The sequence below is a fragment of the Diachasma alloeum genome, unplaced genomic scaffold, assembly GCF_001412515.2.
Source record: "Diachasma alloeum isolate Michigan unplaced genomic scaffold, Dall2.0 Dall_scaffold_00203, whole genome shotgun sequence".
NCBI classification, from domain to species: Eukaryota; Metazoa; Arthropoda; class Insecta; order Hymenoptera; family Braconidae; genus Diachasma; species Diachasma alloeum.
The window spans coordinates 2,448,004-2,466,613 of NW_021680368.1; the positions used below are offsets into that span (position 1 = coordinate 2,448,004).

The following is an 18,610-nucleotide window of genomic DNA, read 5'->3' on the forward strand; positions in this document are numbered from 1 at the left end:
CCCCCTCCTTACCTGACACAAGTGCTGCATGCGATCTCCACCTCGTCCTTATGGCACTTCCAGCAGAACCCATCGCGGTTGTTCCTCCGCCTCCTCCGTCGTTCCTCCCCCTCCCCCTCGATCCTCTCGTCGCCCCCCATCTCCCGCTCCCCGAGAGCGCTCCTCCGCCTCGTCCTCTCGCCCGTGGCCCCGGGTGTCTTCGGCCGCTCGACGGGAGTCCTGGACCTCAACACCGGGGTCTTGGGTCTCTCCACGGGAGTCCTGGGCCTCAGCACCGGAGTGTCCGTCCTCGTCACCGGCGTCTTCGGCCTCTCCACCCCCTTCGAACGCTTGGTGACCTTGGTGATGGTGACAGTGTCGTCGACATCCCCGAGACTCAGACTCCTCTTCTCCTCGGAGCGCCTCCTGGGGATGAGCTCCACCTCGTGCTGATCGTTGATCAAGGAAATGGGGGTTTGGTCGAGGGCGAAGGCCTTCGGAGTTTCCGGGGGTGGTTTGGAGCTGGGGACGACCCTGGGGTAGACGGGAGTCCTCGAGCGTGACGGAGGGTCGTAAGTCTCGTCGTCAGAGAGGGGGTGAGGGCTCACTTGTCTGGGGATTGGGGTCTTGGGGCGAGGATTTGGCTCCAGGGGCCTGGGGTCCCCAGGGTTCAGCCAGGGATTTCCACCTGGGGATTTGCTCCTGGGGATGATTGGGGACGCAGGGGCTGTTTTAATCGGGTTCAGTGAGGCCGTGGGGGGATTCGGAGGGGGATCTGGCTTCGGAGGATTTGGCGGGGGGTTCGGGGGGACCGCAGGGGGCTCTGGGGACCTGCGGTCCACGTGGGGCGCCTCCGGGGGCGTCGGGGGCCTTGCGCTGGCAGACACGTCCTCCAGGGTGACCGGCTGCGGGGTCTTTCCAACGATTGACACCTGGGGATCCGTCCTCTGGGCGTCCATCTGGGGCGAAGACATCTTCTGGAGGTTCTGGAATAGTCACAACGTTCGGCGGGTCATGGTGATGATGATTTCAAGGTTATTCCTGGAATGAGGGGTCGGGGGTTAGTGATGGTGCGGGTGGCCGGGGCTGGGGGGCTTTACCTGCTGGTGGTGATGGGCCAGGGTCCTCGGGGGTGACTGACTCCGGGGGGTCAGGGCTCGACGACTCTGCGGTGATTCAGGTGGAGACTGGTGTTTTGGGGGCTCTGTTTTTCTCGTCGCGAGGGCTCGCGTGGCTGACTGTGCTGCCATCTTCGGGGAGTCCCGGGGCAGGAGCTCCGGGGATTCTCAGGCGGGGATTTTTGGGAAGAATAGCAGAGCTTTCTTCAGTCGCCGTTTGAAATTTTCCGCTGGGGGGGTTTGATTCGTAATTGATTTAGGAAAAAAGGGCATTGAAAATTGTAGAGAGCTCGAGAGACAATTCTGTTGAAATGGTCGGGAGAAAATGTTTTAGGGAAAAAGGTATTCTGTTGAACTTGTTCGGTTGAGGTATTTCATGTGGGTTTTACTCGGCTGACGTTTTTTAATTTTTTAACATTTTTTTTGATCAAAAGAAAAGGAATGACAAGAATTGGGAAATTTGAGATAATGGAATAAGTGGTATAGAAAACACGAATTCTATAGTTTTTCCAGAGTATAGATTATTCTAGATTATATATTTATATTTGTAGATTTGTAGTTTTATAGATAAGATTGTTTTTTTTATAGGTTTCTAGATTTCTAGAGTAGATTATTCTTCATTGTTCATTTGAAAATTTTCTTTTCATTTGAATTTGGACATATTTTTGTCTCAAGTTTAATTGATATTTAATACTTTGATAGTAAAAATAACAATTAATTCACGTGGGCAAAGATTTTATAGAAAAAACTAGCGAATTCGATTGAAAATTCTCCTAGGTTTTGATCGATTCATTTTTTTGCAGGGGAGGATGGGGTAAAATGGACACTTTTGACTTTTTTCCAAATGTTTGTGACTTGTTGAATTGTTCATGAAATGGAATAATTATATTTTTCAGTACAAAGAACAACGATTCCTCTTTGTGATGAGCTTTGACTGAGCACAATTGATAAATCTGTTTCTGAGTTGTGAATATTTTTAAAAAAAGTCAAAAGTGTCCATTTTGTCCCATTCTCCCCTATAAAAAATATGCCATAGAAAATATTTCATAGAAAAAGTCAATATAATTTCATCTTTTTATACAACTTCTCCTATATTGAGACATTTTCTACAGGAATTCCTCGATATTAATTTTCCATGTTTCATCCACTCTAGAGTAGAGTGAAAATTTCGCTGTTTTGTGTATTCAGTGTTTATTACAGATCATATTACAGATCATATGCTAGATTTTCGGGGTTATCTGATTATCTAAGTTCAGATGTTCAAGAGTGTTCATGAGCTGGGCCTAAATTCCAGCGAACTCGACGTTCTCTTCCTCCGAACCGAAAATAAACCGATAGTTAACCCCAAAAAAGTGTCAATAAACAATCAGTTAGTAATAATTAATCAATTAAGTCGTCAGGATGCCTTATGCTAATCAGCCATCGGTGCATATCAGTGATTTGACTGAGGAAAATGTCAAATTCCAGGTGGAGGACACAGAATTGAGGTTAGAATCTGCAAAAATCATAAACAAAACTGCTAATTTACAGAAAAATCAATTTTAAACAACTAAAAACACGTGTTTGTTCATCAAAATCATTTTCGAATGACAAAAAAATTGTTTTTAATTACTAAAAATTATATATTATTAGGAATGATATATTAATCACCAGAAACGATTTATGAATGAGTATCAGCCATTCTCGTTTCAAAAACAATTTCCAATGAACAATAATACTCGATTTTTAATTAATGTTAATTATTACAAACCTCTGCTTCATCATAAAAAATAATTAATTTCTGGTGCTTCATTGATTGAAAAACTCAATCAATTTACAGTTGCACAACCATTACAATTCTTTTTCAAATAAATTAAAAATATTTCCAATCATTCAAAATTATTTACTAATGGCTTATCCATCAATAATGAGTTTTCAATCATTAAACCTCTCCTATTAATCATAAAAATCATGTATTTGCATGGAAAATGATGAGTAAAGCATTATTATACCGTTTCTCCCTCAAAATTTAATTTTTAATTCCCCAAATTATTCTTTTAGTGTTGCAAACAGCATGAGACGAGTCTTCATCGCTGAAACCCCAACCCTAGCCATTGATTGGGTCCAGCTGGAGGCGAACTCAACAGTCCTCAGCGACGAGTTCCTCGCCCACAGGATCGGAATGATCCCCTTGATCAGTGATGAGGTAGTGGAGAAGATCCAGTACTCCAGGGACTGCTCGTGCATGGACTTTTGTCCTGAGTGCAGTGTGGAGTTCACACTCGATGTGAAGTGCTCTGAGGAGCAGACGAGGCATGTTACCACTGCTGACCTCAAGTCCAGTGACCCCAGGGTCCTGCCGGTGACGTCCAGACACAGGGAGGATGATGCTAGCGAATATGGAGAGACTGACGGTAATTACAATTATTTGTTGAAGGATTTTTAAGAAGAGTTGGGTCAATGCACTGGCTTTGAGCGCCAATAACTCGAGAATGGCAGAGTGAAATTCCTTCATTTTTTTTTCATTTTTGAGGTATTTTTTAAAGCTTGAGGATGAAACCTGATTCGTCTAAATCGCTTCATTTTGTGGGGAGTTATTGACGATGGAAGACAGTTTCTTTTATTTCATTTTCTTCATTCAGCCTAGAACTCCTAGAGATGATTGAAATAGTTGGAAAATCTTTATTTGATAGTTGGGGGAAATCTACATTAATTAGAGAATTATATAGACAATTGCGATTTTCGTAGAATTTAATTTCCTACGAAAAATGTATTTTAACATTTTGTTACATATTTTTTTGACGAAATAGTAAGTGTGCACTAGAAAAAAGAAGAATATTAGAATTCCACAAACGTTTCATTCCCAAATATCTCGTAAACGAATAATTTCAGAAAAAAATGTCACAAATCATTTTTCTTCAGAATTAAATTCTCTACAAAAAATGTCTTACGGAATTTTGTCCAAACCTCTTAGTTTTCGAGACATTTTGAATTTTATTTCACTAATAAAATCATTTATGCCTGAGATTGATCAAAATTCACGTTTATTACAGAAATATTGATTGTGAAGCTCAGGAAAGGACAAGAATTGAAGCTGAGAGCCTATGCCAAGAAGGGATTCGGCAAGGAGCATGCCAAGTGGAATCCAACAGCCGGTGTCTGCTTCGAGTACGATCCTGACAACACCATGCGTCACACCCTCTTCCCGAAGCCCGACGAGTGGCCAAAATCAGAGTACAGTGAGCTAGAGGAAGATCAATGTACGTAGAAATCGTCAGCAGAGACAAACCCCCTAATTTTTATTTAAATTTTATTCATTCATTTATTTACGAAATACGAATGCAGTCGTCAAAGCCAATAATGAAATTCAAAATACCGAAAGAAATGTATAATAACCAGTGATCGGTATCAATCATTATTTTAGAAATATTGAGAGAATTTTTCCTTAAAATAATTGAATTCATTGGAATTTAGAAAATGATAAAATAATTGAGAATTTAAATTTTCAAATAACTATTAGGTAAATAATTGGAAATTTCCTAAAAATATTAGAGATTATCAAATAATCGTCAATCTTCCGAATTCGATTATTGATTGGTAAAATAATTCGGAATTTGAATATTTAATTGTTGATTAATTTAATAATTGAAAATTATTAAGTTCTATTACTTGATTGAGTATTCATGAAATAAATGACAATTGTAATTTATGATTATGCTTATCTGTGGTAATAACAGAAATATAATAATTTTAGTGAAAGTTGAATGAATAAAGATAAATGAATGAATATTGAATATAAATTAATGTTTTCACTAGGTCATTCATTATATTATTTTGACTCAAATTGTTTTTTTTTGTTTTTCAGACGAAGCCCCATTCAACTGGGAGGCAAAACCCAACAAGTACTTCTTCAACGTCGAGAGCAGTGGAGCCCTGAAGCCCGAGAACATCGTCATGATGGGAATTGCTGCACTGAAGAACAAATTATCGAATCTGCAGACGCAATTGAGCCACGAAGCGCAGAGTGATGCTCTCAGTATTCATCATTAGTCTTAATCTAATATTTTTCATTATTTAAGGAACTGTCTTAATAAATTGAAACGATGGAAAATAAACTATTCAGCGATCTTTTCTACAGAATTTTCATGAATTTTATTACTGATTTAAACAATTTTTTAGTGGATGGAAATTGAAAATCAATTATTTCCCTTTTCTTATTAAAAAAAAAGATTGTTTAACGAAAAAAAAATGTTTTTTTCCTTCAGTTGAATTTTCTAGTCTTTTTATTGAATAAATTCTTCAATAGTTTTTCACTCAATTTTTATTCTTTTTGTTGCAACAAATTATCTTCAACGCAAAACAATGTTTTGTTTTTTTCATTTGCATTTTCTGGAGTTTTTTTTTATAAAATAAATTCTCTAATAAAGTTTTTCAATCATTTTTTTCTTTTTTTACAACAAAAAATGACTTTTTAATGTGAAAAACAGGAATTTATTCATCATTTAAATATTCTAGAGTTTTTTCATCATTAGTTGTTGGCAAAAAATGAGCTCCCGCCTAATCTAGTGACTTTTAATTCCCCATATTGAATGAATTCGGCAATATGTCGGCTGCCCACTGGATTTGACAATGTTTTTGTTGTTCCTGACGTAGAGCAAATTCATATTTACTGAACAAAAAATTGAGACTTCATATTTTTGAGAATGTTGAAATAGCCGAGGACGATTCAGGATGTACATCAAGCAGGTGAGAAGTCCCCAATATCAATATTTACCCTCGACAAACACTTGGAGCTTGAGACATCAAACGTTCTCAAGAAAATGACGCTTTCTGCGTTTTAAATAAATTAACAATTATTCGAGTGTTGAATTGTCCTCGAAATACAACAATTCCCACGAGAGAATCTCGTTCTCGTCCTCTGAATCCTTTTATTTTGTGAATTATTGGTGAAATCGTCTGGGGACGTTGAGGTTATGCTCATCAAACAATTGATGAACTGAATTTGGGATTATTTTTGGGGATAATTGAATGATTTGTTTTTTTTTGGGTCAGGTTATTATTCAGGGCTTCAAGTCCTACAGAGAACAGACGGTCGTCGAGCCATTCGATCCTAGGCACAATGTTGTGGGTAAGTATCAATTTTTATTCCAAGGAAATCATCCTGTACACATTTTTAAAATTTTCTCCTTCGTACTTCTCCAAAATCCATTTTTTCACTATTTTTTCATCAATAATCAGTCCTCAATTTTTTTTAATGGGTGAATCATTTTTTCCTTAAAGTAAGTCGTGAATTTCAATGTTAAAATGCAGTTATCTATAGTTTTCCTTCAATTTCAACTGCAATTTGAATTTTTCATTACTACTAAAATCATTTTGTCGTGCGGATGAAAATTCATAATGAATTTTCAAAAATTTTCTAATCGTTGAATGAAGTTGTTACGAATCAGTGAATGAGGAATTTTATTGGGGAATGAATTCAATTGCATTTCCAAAAATTTCAACCATCTTCTAACTTTTCCTTCGATTTTTTATTTATTGGGGATATTGACCCCATTTTCACGGGATCAAGAAGCTGTACATTGTTATTAACATTAAAAGAGTGTAAAAATGAGAGAAGAAACTCACTTCGTGTAAAGCTTAATACTAACTTTACATAGTTTTGACACCTTGACTCGATTCAAACGTAAAATTAAACAATGATTATAATAATCAATAATGAATACCGATAATTCGTCCTCCAAAATTAGAATATTAATTTTTTCTGCATCACTAAACGCTCAATTCACGTCCAAAAATGAATTAATCTCATCCTCCTTAAATTTCCCTTACCATCATCATTGTTTCCTCATCAATATAAATTTCTTTAATACCCACCCCTCAACACCAAAAGAATCCCCCTAAAAAGCTCACCCTCCCGTAACTTCCAGTCGGTCGAAATGGTTCCGGCAAGAGTACCTTCTTCTACGTGTCCTCTCCGACGACTCCTCCCACTCCCGTCTCAACAATTAATAATTAATATCACTAATTATCCCCCCAAAATCATCGAATTAATTTTCTCCCCATCACCAAACGCTCAATTCACGTACAAAAATGAATTAATCTCATCCTCCTTAAATTTCCCTTACCATCATCATTGTTTCCTCATCAATATAAATTTTTTTAATATCCACCCCTCAACACCAAAAGAATCCCCCTAAAAGCTCACCCTCCCGTAACTTCCAGTCGGTCGAAACGGTTCCGGCAAGAGTAACTTCTTCTACGCGATTCAATTCGTCCTCTCGGACGAGTTCTCCCACCTCCGGCCCGACCAGCGCCAGGGCCTGCTGCACGAGGGGACCGGTCCCCGCGTGATCTCCGCCCACGTCGAGATAATCTTCGACAACTCAGACGGTCGCCTCCCGATCGACAAGGACGAGGTCTACCTCCGCCGCGTGATCGGCTCGAAAAAAGACCAGTACTTCCTAAACAAAAAAAACGTAACCCGTAGCGACGTGATGAACCTCCTCGAGTCCGCGGGTTTCTCCCGCTCGAACCCCTACTACATCGTCAAACAAGGTAAGATCAACCAAATGGCGACCGCCCCCGACTCGCAGCGTCTGAAGCTCCTCCGCGAGGTGGCGGGTACCCGCGTGTACGACGACCGCCGCGAGGAGTCAAAATCCATCCTCAAAGAGACAGAAGGCAAGCTCGAGAAGATCGACGACTTCCTCAGAACGATCGAGGAGCGGCTGCAGACGCTCAAAGAAGAGAAAGAAGAACTCAAGGAGTACCAGCGCTGGGACAAGCAGCGCAGATGCCTCGAGTACACGATTCACGAGCGCGAGCTCAAGGAGAACAAGCGAAAGCTCGAGGACCTCGAGGCGTCTCGAGCGAACAGTGGGGCCGAACAGGCGCGGCTCGGCTCAGAAGCGAAGACCGCTCAAGAGAACGTGCGAGCGGCCTCGAAGCGCCTCAAGGAAGCCAAGAAGGAGGTCCAATCGGCCAAGGAGGAGCGAGACACTCTGAGCGCTGAGCAGCAGCAGCTGCTCAAGGAGAAAACGAAGCTCACACTCACGATAAACGATCTCCTCGAGGAAGTGAAAGGCGACAACGACAGCAGGAAGCGAGCGCAGCAGGAGCTCGAGAAGCTCAAGGAGAACATCGCGGTGAGGGAGAAAGAACTCGAGAAAATCCGCCCTGAGTACGAGGAGATGAAGCGCAGGGAGGAGGAGTACACTCGAGCGATGGGGCTCAAGGAGCAGAAGCGAAAGGAGCTCTACGCCAAGCAGGGAAGGGGCTCGCAATTCACGAGCAAGGACGACAGAGACAAATGGATTCAGAATGAGCTGAAGCAGCTGACTAAGCAGATCAGGGACAAGGAGGAGCACCAGAAGAAGATCAGCGAGGACCTGAAGAAGGACGCGGAGAAGCAGAAGGACCTCGAGAAGAAGATCGAGGAGTACACGAAGGAGATGGAGAAGCAGAGGGCGTCTATCGACGAGCACAACAAGCACTACTACGAGCTGACTAAGCAGAAGGACGCTTGCCAGGCGCAGAGGAAGGAGCAGTACAGGAAGGAGAGTGTCCTGCAGCTGAATCTGTCTGGGTTGAAGGAGGATCTGGCGAAGGCCGACCAGAGCCTCAGGTCCATGGCGGGGAAGCCCATTCTCAATGGAAGGGACTCGGTGCGAAGGGTGCTCGAGACCTTCAAGGAACGACCTGACATGGCGCACGAGGTCAACTCGTACTACGGTCCTGTCATCGAGAACTTTGACTGCGATAAGAGTGTTTACATGGCGGTGGAGGTGACAGCTGGCAACAGGCTTTTCCATCACATCGTGGAGACCGACAAGTTTGGGACGAAGATCCTCAAGGAGATGAACAACCAGAGGCTTCCGGGGGAGGTCACCTTCATGCCCCTCAATCGTCTGCACGTCAAGACCATTGATTATCCTGACACAAGCGACGCCATCCCCATGATCTCAAAGCTCAATTACGACGCCAAGTACGACAGGGCGATGAGGTACATCTTCGGGAAGACTCTCATCTGCAGGAATCTCGAAGCTGCTACCAATTTGGCGAGGACTTCAGGGCTGGACTGTGTCACTCTGGAGGGGGATCAGGTGTCCTCCAAGGGGTCACTCACTGGGGGGTACTTCAACACCCTGAGGTCGAGGCTGGAGATCCAGAAGACGAGGTCTGAACTGATGGCACAAATCGCTACGATGGAGAACGAGCTGTCGACCCTGAGGGATGAGATCAAGAAGGCTGACCAGAATATCTCGTCTTACGTCAGTGAGATGCAGAGAACGGAGACGAAGAACAGCAAGGCCAAGGACATCTACGACAAGATGAAGGCGGAGATCAGGCTGATGAAGGAGGAGTTGTCGGCTATCGAGAGGTACAGAACGCCGAAGGAGAGGAGTCTGGCGCAGTGTACATCGAATCTCGAGGCTATGAGGGCGACTAAGGAGGGTCTTGAGAGCGAACTCCATCAGGACTTGATGGCACAGCTGTCGGTGGCTGATCAGCGCCAGGTGGACACCCTCAACGACGAGATCAGAACGCTCACCAAGGAGAATAAGGAGGCTTTCGCCAAACGTATGAGGCTCGAGGCGGAGAAGAACAAGCTGGAGAATCTTCTCACGAATAATCTCCATCGGAGGAAGGACGAGCTGGTGCAGGCGCTGCAGGAGATCTCGGTGGAGGACAGACAGAGGCAGTTGGAGACCTCCAAGGCGCAGCTGTCGGACATTGAGAAGCGATTGGTCAAGGTCAATTCGGACTTCAAGGCGATGAATGAGAGGGTGGGGGCCGCCACCAAGAAGCAGAAGGCTGAGGCCGCTGAGGTGGAGAAGTGGAAGGCGAAGGAGAAGGAAGTCCAGGAGAAGATAGAGTCCGATGCCAAGGACCTTGAGAAGCTTGCCAGCAAGCAGAACATTCTTCAGCAGAAGATCGCTGAGTGCACGCAGAAGATTACAGAATTGGGGGCCCTACCCTCCCCCGAGGCTTATGAGAAGTTTGGGAATATGTCGACGAAGCAGCTGTTCAAGGAGATGGAGAAGGCCAATAATCAGCTGAAGAAGTACAGCCATGTCAATAAGAAGGCGCTGGATCAGTTCATGTCGTTCAGTGATCAGAAGGAGAAACTGGTGAAGAGGAAGGAGGAGTTGGACAGGGGCGATGAGAAGATCAAGGAGCTGATGAATGTACTGGAGATGAGGAAGTGCGAGGCCATTCAGTTTACTTTTAAACAGGTCAGCAAGTACTTCAGCGAGGTATTCAAGAAACTCGTGCCCACTGGGCATGCACAACTCGTTATGAAGACTGCTGATGGCGAGGAGGGCGATGATGATACGTCCACTGCTGCGGATTCCGATCGGTTCATTGGAGTTGGTGAGTTGATGTGCCGGTTTGGGGATTTTGGGTGAATATTTGGAGTTTTTAAGTAGTTTTTCTATGATTTTTTAGGGGTTTTTAGGATTTGATGATTTTTTATGATTTTTTTTTTGTTTGTTTTAATGGTAAATTGGGAGTTTTCATGATTTAAGGTCGTTGTGCAGGAATTTTTTAGAATATTCAAATCTTTGATAATAATAATTTAATGATTTTTAATATTTGGGGATTTCAATTAGTTTTTTACAATGATTTCTTAGGGCTTTAAACGATTTGATGAGTTTTTAATAATTGTCTTCATTAGTTTGAATGGTGAATTGTGGGTTTTTCATGATTTAAGGTCATTGTTCAGGAATTTTTAAGAATATTCAGATCTTTGAATGATTTTTCTGTGATTTAAAATCATAATTTAATGATTTAGCATTATTTCGAATGATCTTTAACGCATTTTCATGAGTTGAGGTCATTAATTGGGGTTTTTAACACATATTTAGTATTTTAATTTTTTTTCGATAATTTTTTAGCATTATAAATGATGATTCAATGATTTATCATCATTTTTAACTGAAATACTTGAAATTTCATATGAGTTTTTCATGATTTTTTATGTTCACAAATAGTTTTTGAATGGACATTGAACGGTTTTTAATGATTATTGATCATTCTGAATGATGATTTAAAAATCTTTCATGATTTGAGGTTGTTATTTAGCACGTTGAACGAACAGTTAGAATTTTAAATCGTCTTCGGATGATTTTTCACGATCTTAGATGATCGTTGAACGATTTAGGATCATTTTCGAGTGATATTTGGGACATTAATTACATTTCCAATGACTTTTCATAAATTAAAATGATGTTTCCGACCTTGTTATGACTTGAAATTAATATTTATAATTTTAAAAGAATATTTAAATTTTTTAATCATTGATTTGAGGATTTTAGACAAATTTTCAATCATTTTTTACGATGTTTTAGTTGATGCTTTAGAGAAACAAAAAATTTGAGACGTTTTTATCAAATGATGTTTTAATCATTTTCGTATGAACTCGAATCATTCTTCAATTATTCTTCATGATTTGAAATAATGTTTTGAGGATTTTCTCTGGGGTTTTGGAAGGATTTTAATTTTATTATTTTATTTATCTTTGGGGTTTTTCAGGGATTAGAGTATCGTTCACTGGACAAAAAGCAGAGATGAGGGAGATGAATCAACTCTCGGGAGGGCAGAAGTCTCTCGTGGCACTTGCCTTGATATTCGCCATTCAGAAGTGCGACCCAGCCCCTTTCTATCTCTTTGACGAGATCGATCAGGCTCTAGACGCCCAGCACAGGAAGGCTGTCGCCGATATGATCCACGAACTAAGCTCTGACGCACAATTCATCACCACGACTTTCAGGTAAACATTTTTATAGGAAAAATGAATTATTCACGCAGTTGAGTCTTTAAAAAAACATTAAAAATAACATAAAATCACCTAAAGCGTAAAAAAATTACTGAATTAATGTATCTAAATCGGAATAAAAACAAAGAAAGGGAAAATTTTTGCAGAATAATTCATGATTTTTAAAAAATGATGCGTAACAATTTTTGTTATTTTTTCAGACCTGAATTGCTGCAGCACGCAAACAAATTCTACGGCGTTAAATTCAGGAATAAAGTGTCTCACGTTGAGTGCGTCACGAGGGAAGAGGCTGCTGACTTCGTCGAGGACGACACAACCCACGGATAAAAGCAAAAACATATTTATTTTTATTATGAACAAAAAAAAACATCATTTATCAATTTTTCATAGTTTCTGCTATAATTATAATTCGATTCGCGAGGGTTCAACTGTGAAATGTTGAGTCGCTCTTCTATTTGTAATTTTAATGGAGCTGACAATTTTTCAAAAAATAAAAAAATGAAAAAAAATGAAGATATTCCGTTTATTTTTAGCAATTATTCTTCAATTAATGCGCATTTTCAACGATGTCTCCGGTATTTTTTGAGAGTTTTGTGGTTCACAAATAGCTGAATGAATAAACAATATTTGAAGTGGAAGTGGACCGGAAATGGCAGCACTGTAGTCGGAAATGACCGCCATTATTTCCTAGTTCCACCAATTTCCCTCGCTTTTTGCATTCTAGAAGCCGGTGAAGTACAGAGGATTGACCTCCGGCTCAAAAATGCACATCAAACAGGTAATTTAGGAATTTTATCCCTTAATTGTCATCAATGAACCCCTCAAGTCGCCTGGGAATATCTGCAATATCTATCAATCACTTTTTCTTTCGTTTTTCGTGATGAGAAAACACTTCATTCTTCGTTTCAGATCGTCATCGAGAACTTCAGGTCCTACAGGGGACACCATGTTTTCGATGGCCTGCACCCAGGACACAATGCCATAGGTTTGTAACAATTTTTTGCATTTTTCTGGTGAACAAGAGGGCATTTTCAAGAATTCTTGGATAATTTGTTGGAGAGAATGGAGGGGAATTTTTTTTCACTGATGAAACCGATGATTGGTGCAGGGATTATGCAATTATCTTGGTAATGAGTCATTTTAGAGGAAAATGTCACAAGATCATTTTTGTAGCTGAGGAAATTCTCCACAAAAAATTCTTTCTGACATTTTCTCCTAGAACCATTAATTACCGAGATAATTCGACATTTATCAGGAGCCAACAATGTTCATCACACTTCTGCAATATCAAATAATCGATCATCATCATGATTTCAATGATAATCCCTCCTAGTTGGTCTCAACGGTTCCGGCAAGAGCAGCCTCCTGGAGTCCATCAGCTTCGTCCTGAGCAACCGCTACTACCCAATCACAAAAGACCAAACGATCTCAGTGATTAACGACAACCCCATAAACCACACGAGATCGGCCTCAGTCGAGATAATCCTCTCGAACGACGACAATGTCCTCTCAGTAGACGCCCCAGAGGTTCGAATCCGCAGGGTGATCTCCCTCGAGTTCGACCGCATCACCATCAACAACGAGAGCTTCGATCCCGCAGACCTCTTCCAGCTGCTCTCACCAGTCTTCCCCAGGGAGAACCCCTACTACATCGTTCGACAGGACGAGGTGGCTCATCTGGCCACTGGCACTGACTCTGCCCGGTGAGGAATTAATAGTAATAATATTTCTTTTGAATCGAGAGAATTCACTGTTGAGTTAAGAGGCAATATGGTTTAAGATATTTTTGAGTCTAGAACATTTCAGTTTTGAATGAGGAATCTTCATTCTTGAATTTAGCATTTTCATATTCTTAATTCTTGAATTGAATAGTTTTTATTTAAGAATATTTTATACTTGAATGCAGAATAATCATTTTTAAATAATTATTTATTCTTCAATTGATAAATTCTGCATTCTCCATTCAAGAAGAGAATACTTTTCATCTAAGAATAGACTATTCTCTATTCAAGAATACTGCTTTCCTTAATTTAACAATTAACATTCATTACGAAGCATATCTATTCTCGAATGCAGTATTTTGGAATTTTGATCGAGAGGAGAATCTATTTTATTCCAGAACATCAAGAAGCTATCATTTTATTCCAGAACATTTCAGTTCTGAATGCGGAATCTTCATTCTCGACTCAAGACACTTCATTTCTCAATTGATAATTTCTGCATTCTCAATTCAACTTTCCAATATTTCTTATTCACTACTATTTCATTTTGAATCAAAAATATCTTATGTCCTTAAGAACCTCCATATTTTCTCTTCAAGAACAGAATCCTTTCAATCCAAGAAACGAATATTCAAGACTATTTACTCCCCAAATTCAACAATTACCACTGATCACAAAGACCATTTACCCTCCAATAAAAAACGCTCCACCAAATTCATTAAAAAAAATGATTCCCTCCCAAAACCCCTAAAACCCCCTCTTCCCAATCCCAACCGTTCTCCCCTCCTCTCCCAGGTTCAAAGTAATCTCCACAGCGATCGGAGTCCACAAGTTCGACGAGGGTATCACGAACCTCGTCTCCGAGATCGCGAAGAAAACCGAGCACATCGAGCACCTGCAGGCGGACCTCGACCGCCACAGCGATAAGCTGTCCTCCATGACGACCAAATACCAGCACTTCACCAGAATAAACAAGACGAGGCGTTACCTGGAGCACAAGCTCTACGGTCTGAACCTCCGGGAGTTGAAGTCCGACCTCTCCCGGCTCGCAGAGCCCTACGAGGAGGAGCTCCTGAAGGCCGAGGGAGCAAGAAAAGCCTACGAGAGCGTCAACTCGGAGTGCGTCGCCTTGAACGCTGAGGCCAACTCCCTCCAGGGGGAGATCGACCTGCTGAAGAAGCTGAAGAGGAAGGCAGAGGCCGAAGACATCGAGCTGACGAAGGAGCTGAACGCCCTGGGCCTCGAGGAGGCGGAAATACGAGAGAAACTCCAGGGTTTGGAGTCAGGGGAGCTCGAGAGTTTCGACGAACGACGACAGAAGCTAGTCTCGAGGATCTCCGACCTCGAGGAGAAGTCGAAGACGATCGAGAAGGAGCTGCTGGAGACGAGGGAGGGCTGTGACGAGGCCTGTCGAGAGCTGGAGCGCCACGAGTACCAGTTGGTGGGCCTCTTCAGGAAGAAGATGATGGTGGAGAAGCTGAGGGCAGGGGATCACGACCTCAGTGACATAATGCCAAGGGCTTCCCAAGTCACCAGGACCATTCGGGAGGAGGAGGAGGAGGTGGCCCAGCAGGAGATCAACGTGGAGAAGGCGTTCGCTCGGAAGACCGAAGGTGAGAAGGAGCTGGGGAAACTGAGGAATCAGTTGAACGAAGTGAAGCTGCTGCTTCGTGATCAGAAGAGGGAGAAGGAAGAGCTGCAGAGGTCGAGGTGTGACCTCCTGGGGAGGAGGAAGGAGCTGCAGAGGGAGGCAGACATGCTTCGTGATGACATTGAGACACTGGTGAACAGGATTGGGACGATTAAACGAAAGCTCCAGGTCAGGGATAGCCATATTCATGAATTATAATTACCGTTAAATTATTAAGTAGTCAGTTCGTTAACATCACTTTTTAATTTTAATTATTGAAGTGATCGTCAATTTAAATATCCAAATTCCGAATTATTTATTAATCAGTAATTTAGGGAGGAAGATTGACGATTATTTGGATAATCGATAATCCCTTTTAAGAAATTTAGGATTATTTACTTGATAGAAAATTTACAGTTCCATGTTATCAAATATTTAATTCATCATCAATTGGAAATTTAGATTATCAATTATTTTACTATTTTTTAATTTCGATGGGTATATTTAAACGTTTATCAATGTGAGTCGGAAATTCTTTTAATACTGAAGAATCGGAAGATTGATGGCCATCCCTGCTGCAGGTGGTGGTTAGAGGGGATGTTCTCGAGGGGATCGAGTCGGTGAGGAAGATTCTGGATGACTGGAGGCAGAGGGATGACAGGTTGGACCTTGTTAATGGGGTCAAGGGGATCTTGCTGGAGGTTTTTACCTGCAGTCAGCCTTCGGTGGCTTTTGCCGTGGAGGTCAGGGGTGGCGACCAGCTGTTCCATCATGTCGTGAGGGACAGGCTGGTGATCTCTGAGGTTTTGAGGGAGATGAGGGAGAGGAGCCTGAGGGGAATCGTTAATTTCATCCCTCTGGGGGATGTTGAGGATCTCGAGGTGAGGTATCCCCCGAGGGAGGAGTTTAATTGCAGACCTATGGTCTCGTTTCTGGTGCCGCGTGAGGACGAGTTCAAGAAGGCCGTGGACTTTGTCTTCGGGAAGACTGTTATCGTGATAAATCTGAAGGATGGCATTGCTGTTGCGAGGACGCACGACCTCCAGGCGATTACTCCCCAAGGACAACAGGTTAAAATAATATTCTAAACCATCTCAAAGTTGAATCGTTATTTTCAACTGTTTTTGCTGCCGAATGGATACTTTGTAATCGTAATTGTAATTAGTTTATTTTAAGGGGAGGGGAAAGCTTATTCAATTTAAGAAAATGAAGTAAACAATGAGTTATATATGGCGGAATGAAATGATGTGCAAAATAGCCATTCGGAAGCATATTGCTAATTTATTATTAAAATAACTATCGAAGTGGTGAAACAGTTCAAGTCGACTCATCTCTCCGTTGAGTTTTTGTGGAATATTTCCGAATCTAAGGGAGATAGCGAAATTTTCGTGATTACATTTGTTGTAGCTCTTAATCGGCTCCACAAAAACGATTATAACAAAAATTTGGCCATCTCCCTTAGATTCCGAGATATTCACTGAAAACTGACCGAAATTCGTTCCTGAACTATACACGAGCAATTTCCCACTTGTTTATTTACGTTCACCAGGTCCTGGGGAAGGGAAAATTCAGAGGTGGTTTTCGAGACAACACGACCTCTCGAGTAGAGCTCTACAGAGAGTTCTCCGAGCAGAGAGACAGGCTCGACGAGGTCAAGTCCACTTACAAGCGCCTTCTCTACTCCCTCCAGCGGACCGACGAGGAGCTCCTCCTGCCCATGTCTGACCTCCAAAAACTCGACATGAAGATCTACGCGTCTGAGCAGCACATCTCACGCCTGCAGATCGACATTGCCGAGGCCTCCAGAAGCCTCGAGCTGGCGAACGACGAGTACTTCCCCCTGAGGAAGTACCTGAACGACACGAAGATGAGACTGGAGGAGTCGAGGCTGGAGCTCTCAGTCGTGGAGGCAGAAATCGAGGAGCTGGAGAGGACGTCCGTCGAGGAAGTCGAGGTGTCCATTCAGCAGCTCCAGGAGGACTCCTTGTGGCTGGAGAAACGAAAGAAGAAGGCGACTGCTGACATCCCCCACCTGGAGACCAGATTGAGCTCCATCAGGGAAATTCTCTCTCGTTTTCAGAGGGACAAGGACGAGCTGGAAGAGCATGCAAGGGATTATTCCCCGGATCTCCTCCAGGAGCGACTGGTTGTCGTCCAGCAGAACCAGGAGAAATGCAGGAGGAACCTGGAGGAGGTGGGCCAGAGGCTGGAGCCGATCAACGAGAAGATAATCGCACTCACGAAGCAGTTGTCAGAGGTGGAGAAGACCCTGAGGGAGTTGGACTTTGAGGTGGAGAAGGCCAGGATGATCTGGGCGGCAGCGAAGGAGGACGTGGAGACGATTGAATCGAAGATGGATAGCCTGAAGGAGAAGATGGGGGAGTGGGAGAAGAGGCTCGCCAACGTGGGGACCCTCCCCAGCATCCGGAACCACAGGGTTTTTGACGATATGGGGAAGAAGGCGTTGGAGAGGATGATCAGGGACATGGGGAGGGAGGAGAAGAGTCTCGGGGCTGTGGACTCTGGCATCAAGGCCAAGATGAAGAAGTTGGAGGGGCAGTTGAAGGCTTTGGAGGAGCTGGTGGTGAGGGAGGAGGAGAGGAAGAGGAGTTACGAGGTGGAGATGGAGAGGATTGAGGGGGAGAGGGTCGAGGCCTTGAGGGTTGGATTCGAGAGGATCAACGAGTTTTTTGGGGAGATTTTTGGGGAGATTGTGGTGAATGGGAGGGCTAGGCTGTATCCAGTGGATGAGGATGGGGGGGAGGTGGAGGATGGCGATTGGGGGAGGGTCAGGGGGGTGAGGATGAGGGCGACATTTGTTGGGGGGCAGGAGGTGGAGAGAATGCATCAGCTCTCTGGGGGACAGAAGACTGTCATCGCTCTGACTTTGATATTTGCTGTTCATAGGTTCAAGCCAGCGCCTTTTTATTTACTTGATGAGATTGATAAGGCACTTGATGAGAGCTTCAGGGCCTCTGTGGCTGGGCTGGTTCATGGGTTGAGTGGAAGTGCCCAGTTTTTGATCATTACGTTTAGGGAGGAGTTGTTGATGCAGGCTCAGAGGTATTTCAAGGTGACTTCTCGTCATGATTGTTCACATGTGGAGGGCTGCAGTAGGGAGGAGGCTGTGGAGATCATTAGGAGGGATCCTGAGGATGAGTGAATGATTCTTCAATTATTTTTACATTATTTGTTCATTTGCTGCAGAGTTTGTCGTAAGCTCGTGCCAGATTTAGACTCTACTATTCATTTGTCCATTTTTATTATTTTTTTATTCGTGATTGCAGGCAACTTTCTGTAAGAAAAATGCCCCAAAAGTGTTGGATGACTGTAATTTAATATCATTGTAAACCATTCGTTTGTCTGTACTGTATCTCACAAAGAAGAACTGGAACTTCATGAA

The 18,610-nt window shown here is 42.7% G+C and overlaps 4 protein-coding genes across 4 annotated transcripts; 3 read left to right on the forward strand and 1 right to left on the reverse strand.

Moving 5' to 3' along the window:
- Window positions 1-8: 8 nt before the first annotated feature.
- On the reverse strand, window positions 9-1,229 carry LOC107035965 (extensin). Its single transcript, XM_029125950.1, has 2 exons — window positions 1,080-1,229; window positions 9-965 (listed from the first exon to the last, which is right to left on the reverse strand). Exons 1-2 carry the CDS (start codon window positions 1,227-1,229, stop codon window positions 9-11), a joined length of 1,107 nt encoding a protein of 368 aa, XP_028981783.1.
- Window positions 1,230-2,341: 1,112 nt separating this feature from the next.
- Window positions 2,342-5,213, forward strand: LOC107036004 (DNA-directed RNA polymerase II subunit RPB3). Its single transcript, XM_015253683.2, has 4 exons — window positions 2,342-2,584; window positions 3,138-3,490; window positions 4,130-4,336; window positions 4,942-5,213. The coding sequence occupies exons 1-4, from the start codon at window positions 2,499-2,501 to the stop codon at window positions 5,124-5,126; spliced, it is 831 nt and encodes a 276-aa protein (XP_015109169.1). The 5' UTR covers window positions 2,342-2,498; the 3' UTR covers window positions 5,127-5,213.
- Window positions 5,214-5,687: 474 nt separating this feature from the next.
- Window positions 5,688-12,349, forward strand: LOC107035973 (structural maintenance of chromosomes protein 3). The gene is made up of 5 exons (XM_015253641.1): window positions 5,688-5,822; window positions 6,129-6,204; window positions 7,299-10,451; window positions 11,613-11,850; window positions 12,057-12,349. The coding sequence occupies exons 1-5, from the start codon at window positions 5,808-5,810 to the stop codon at window positions 12,181-12,183; spliced, it is 3,609 nt and encodes a 1,202-aa protein (XP_015109127.1). The 5' UTR covers window positions 5,688-5,807; the 3' UTR covers window positions 12,184-12,349.
- A 235-nt stretch (window positions 12,350-12,584) lies between these two features.
- LOC107035966 (structural maintenance of chromosomes protein 3) lies at window positions 12,585-18,584 on the forward strand. Its single transcript, XM_015253635.2, has 6 exons — window positions 12,585-12,634; window positions 12,766-12,841; window positions 13,190-13,559; window positions 14,373-15,396; window positions 15,789-16,277; window positions 16,757-18,584. The coding sequence occupies exons 1-6, from the start codon at window positions 12,620-12,622 to the stop codon at window positions 18,368-18,370; spliced, it is 3,588 nt and encodes a 1,195-aa protein (XP_015109121.1). The 5' UTR covers window positions 12,585-12,619; the 3' UTR covers window positions 18,371-18,584.
- Window positions 18,585-18,610: the final 26 nt, after the last annotated feature.

Excerpts from the sequence above, each read along its gene's own strand:
- LOC107035973 (XM_015253641.1), top strand. Across the intron at positions 6,205-7,298 it reads TCCTAGGCACAATGTTGTGG|TCGGTCGAAACGGTTCCGGC; the intron begins GTAAGTATCAAT and ends CGTAACTTCCAG. Across the intron at positions 11,851-12,056 it reads TTCATCACCACGACTTTCAG|ACCTGAATTGCTGCAGCACG; the intron begins GTAAACATTTTT and ends TTATTTTTTCAG.
- LOC107035965 (XM_029125950.1), bottom strand. The coding sequence starts at position 1,229 with ATGGCAGCACAGTCAGCCACGCGAGCCCTCGCGACGAGAAAAACAGAG. Across the intron at positions 966-1,079 it reads TGGCCCATCACCACCAGCAG|AACCTCCAGAAGATGTCTTC; the intron begins GTAAAGCCCCCC and ends TGACTATTCCAG.
- LOC107036004 (XM_015253683.2), top strand. The coding sequence starts at position 2,499 with ATGCCTTATGCTAATCAGCCATCGGTGCATATCAGTGATTTGACTGAG. Across the intron at positions 3,491-4,129 it reads CGAATATGGAGAGACTGACG|AAATATTGATTGTGAAGCTC; the intron begins GTAATTACAATT and ends CGTTTATTACAG. Across the intron at positions 4,337-4,941 it reads TGAGCTAGAGGAAGATCAAT|ACGAAGCCCCATTCAACTGG; the intron begins GTACGTAGAAAT and ends TTTGTTTTTCAG.
- LOC107035966 (XM_015253635.2), top strand. Across the intron at positions 13,560-14,372 it reads ACTGGCACTGACTCTGCCCG|GTTCAAAGTAATCTCCACAG; the intron begins GTGAGGAATTAA and ends CTCCTCTCCCAG. Across the intron at positions 16,278-16,756 it reads TTACTCCCCAAGGACAACAG|GTCCTGGGGAAGGGAAAATT; the intron begins GTTAAAATAATA and ends TACGTTCACCAG.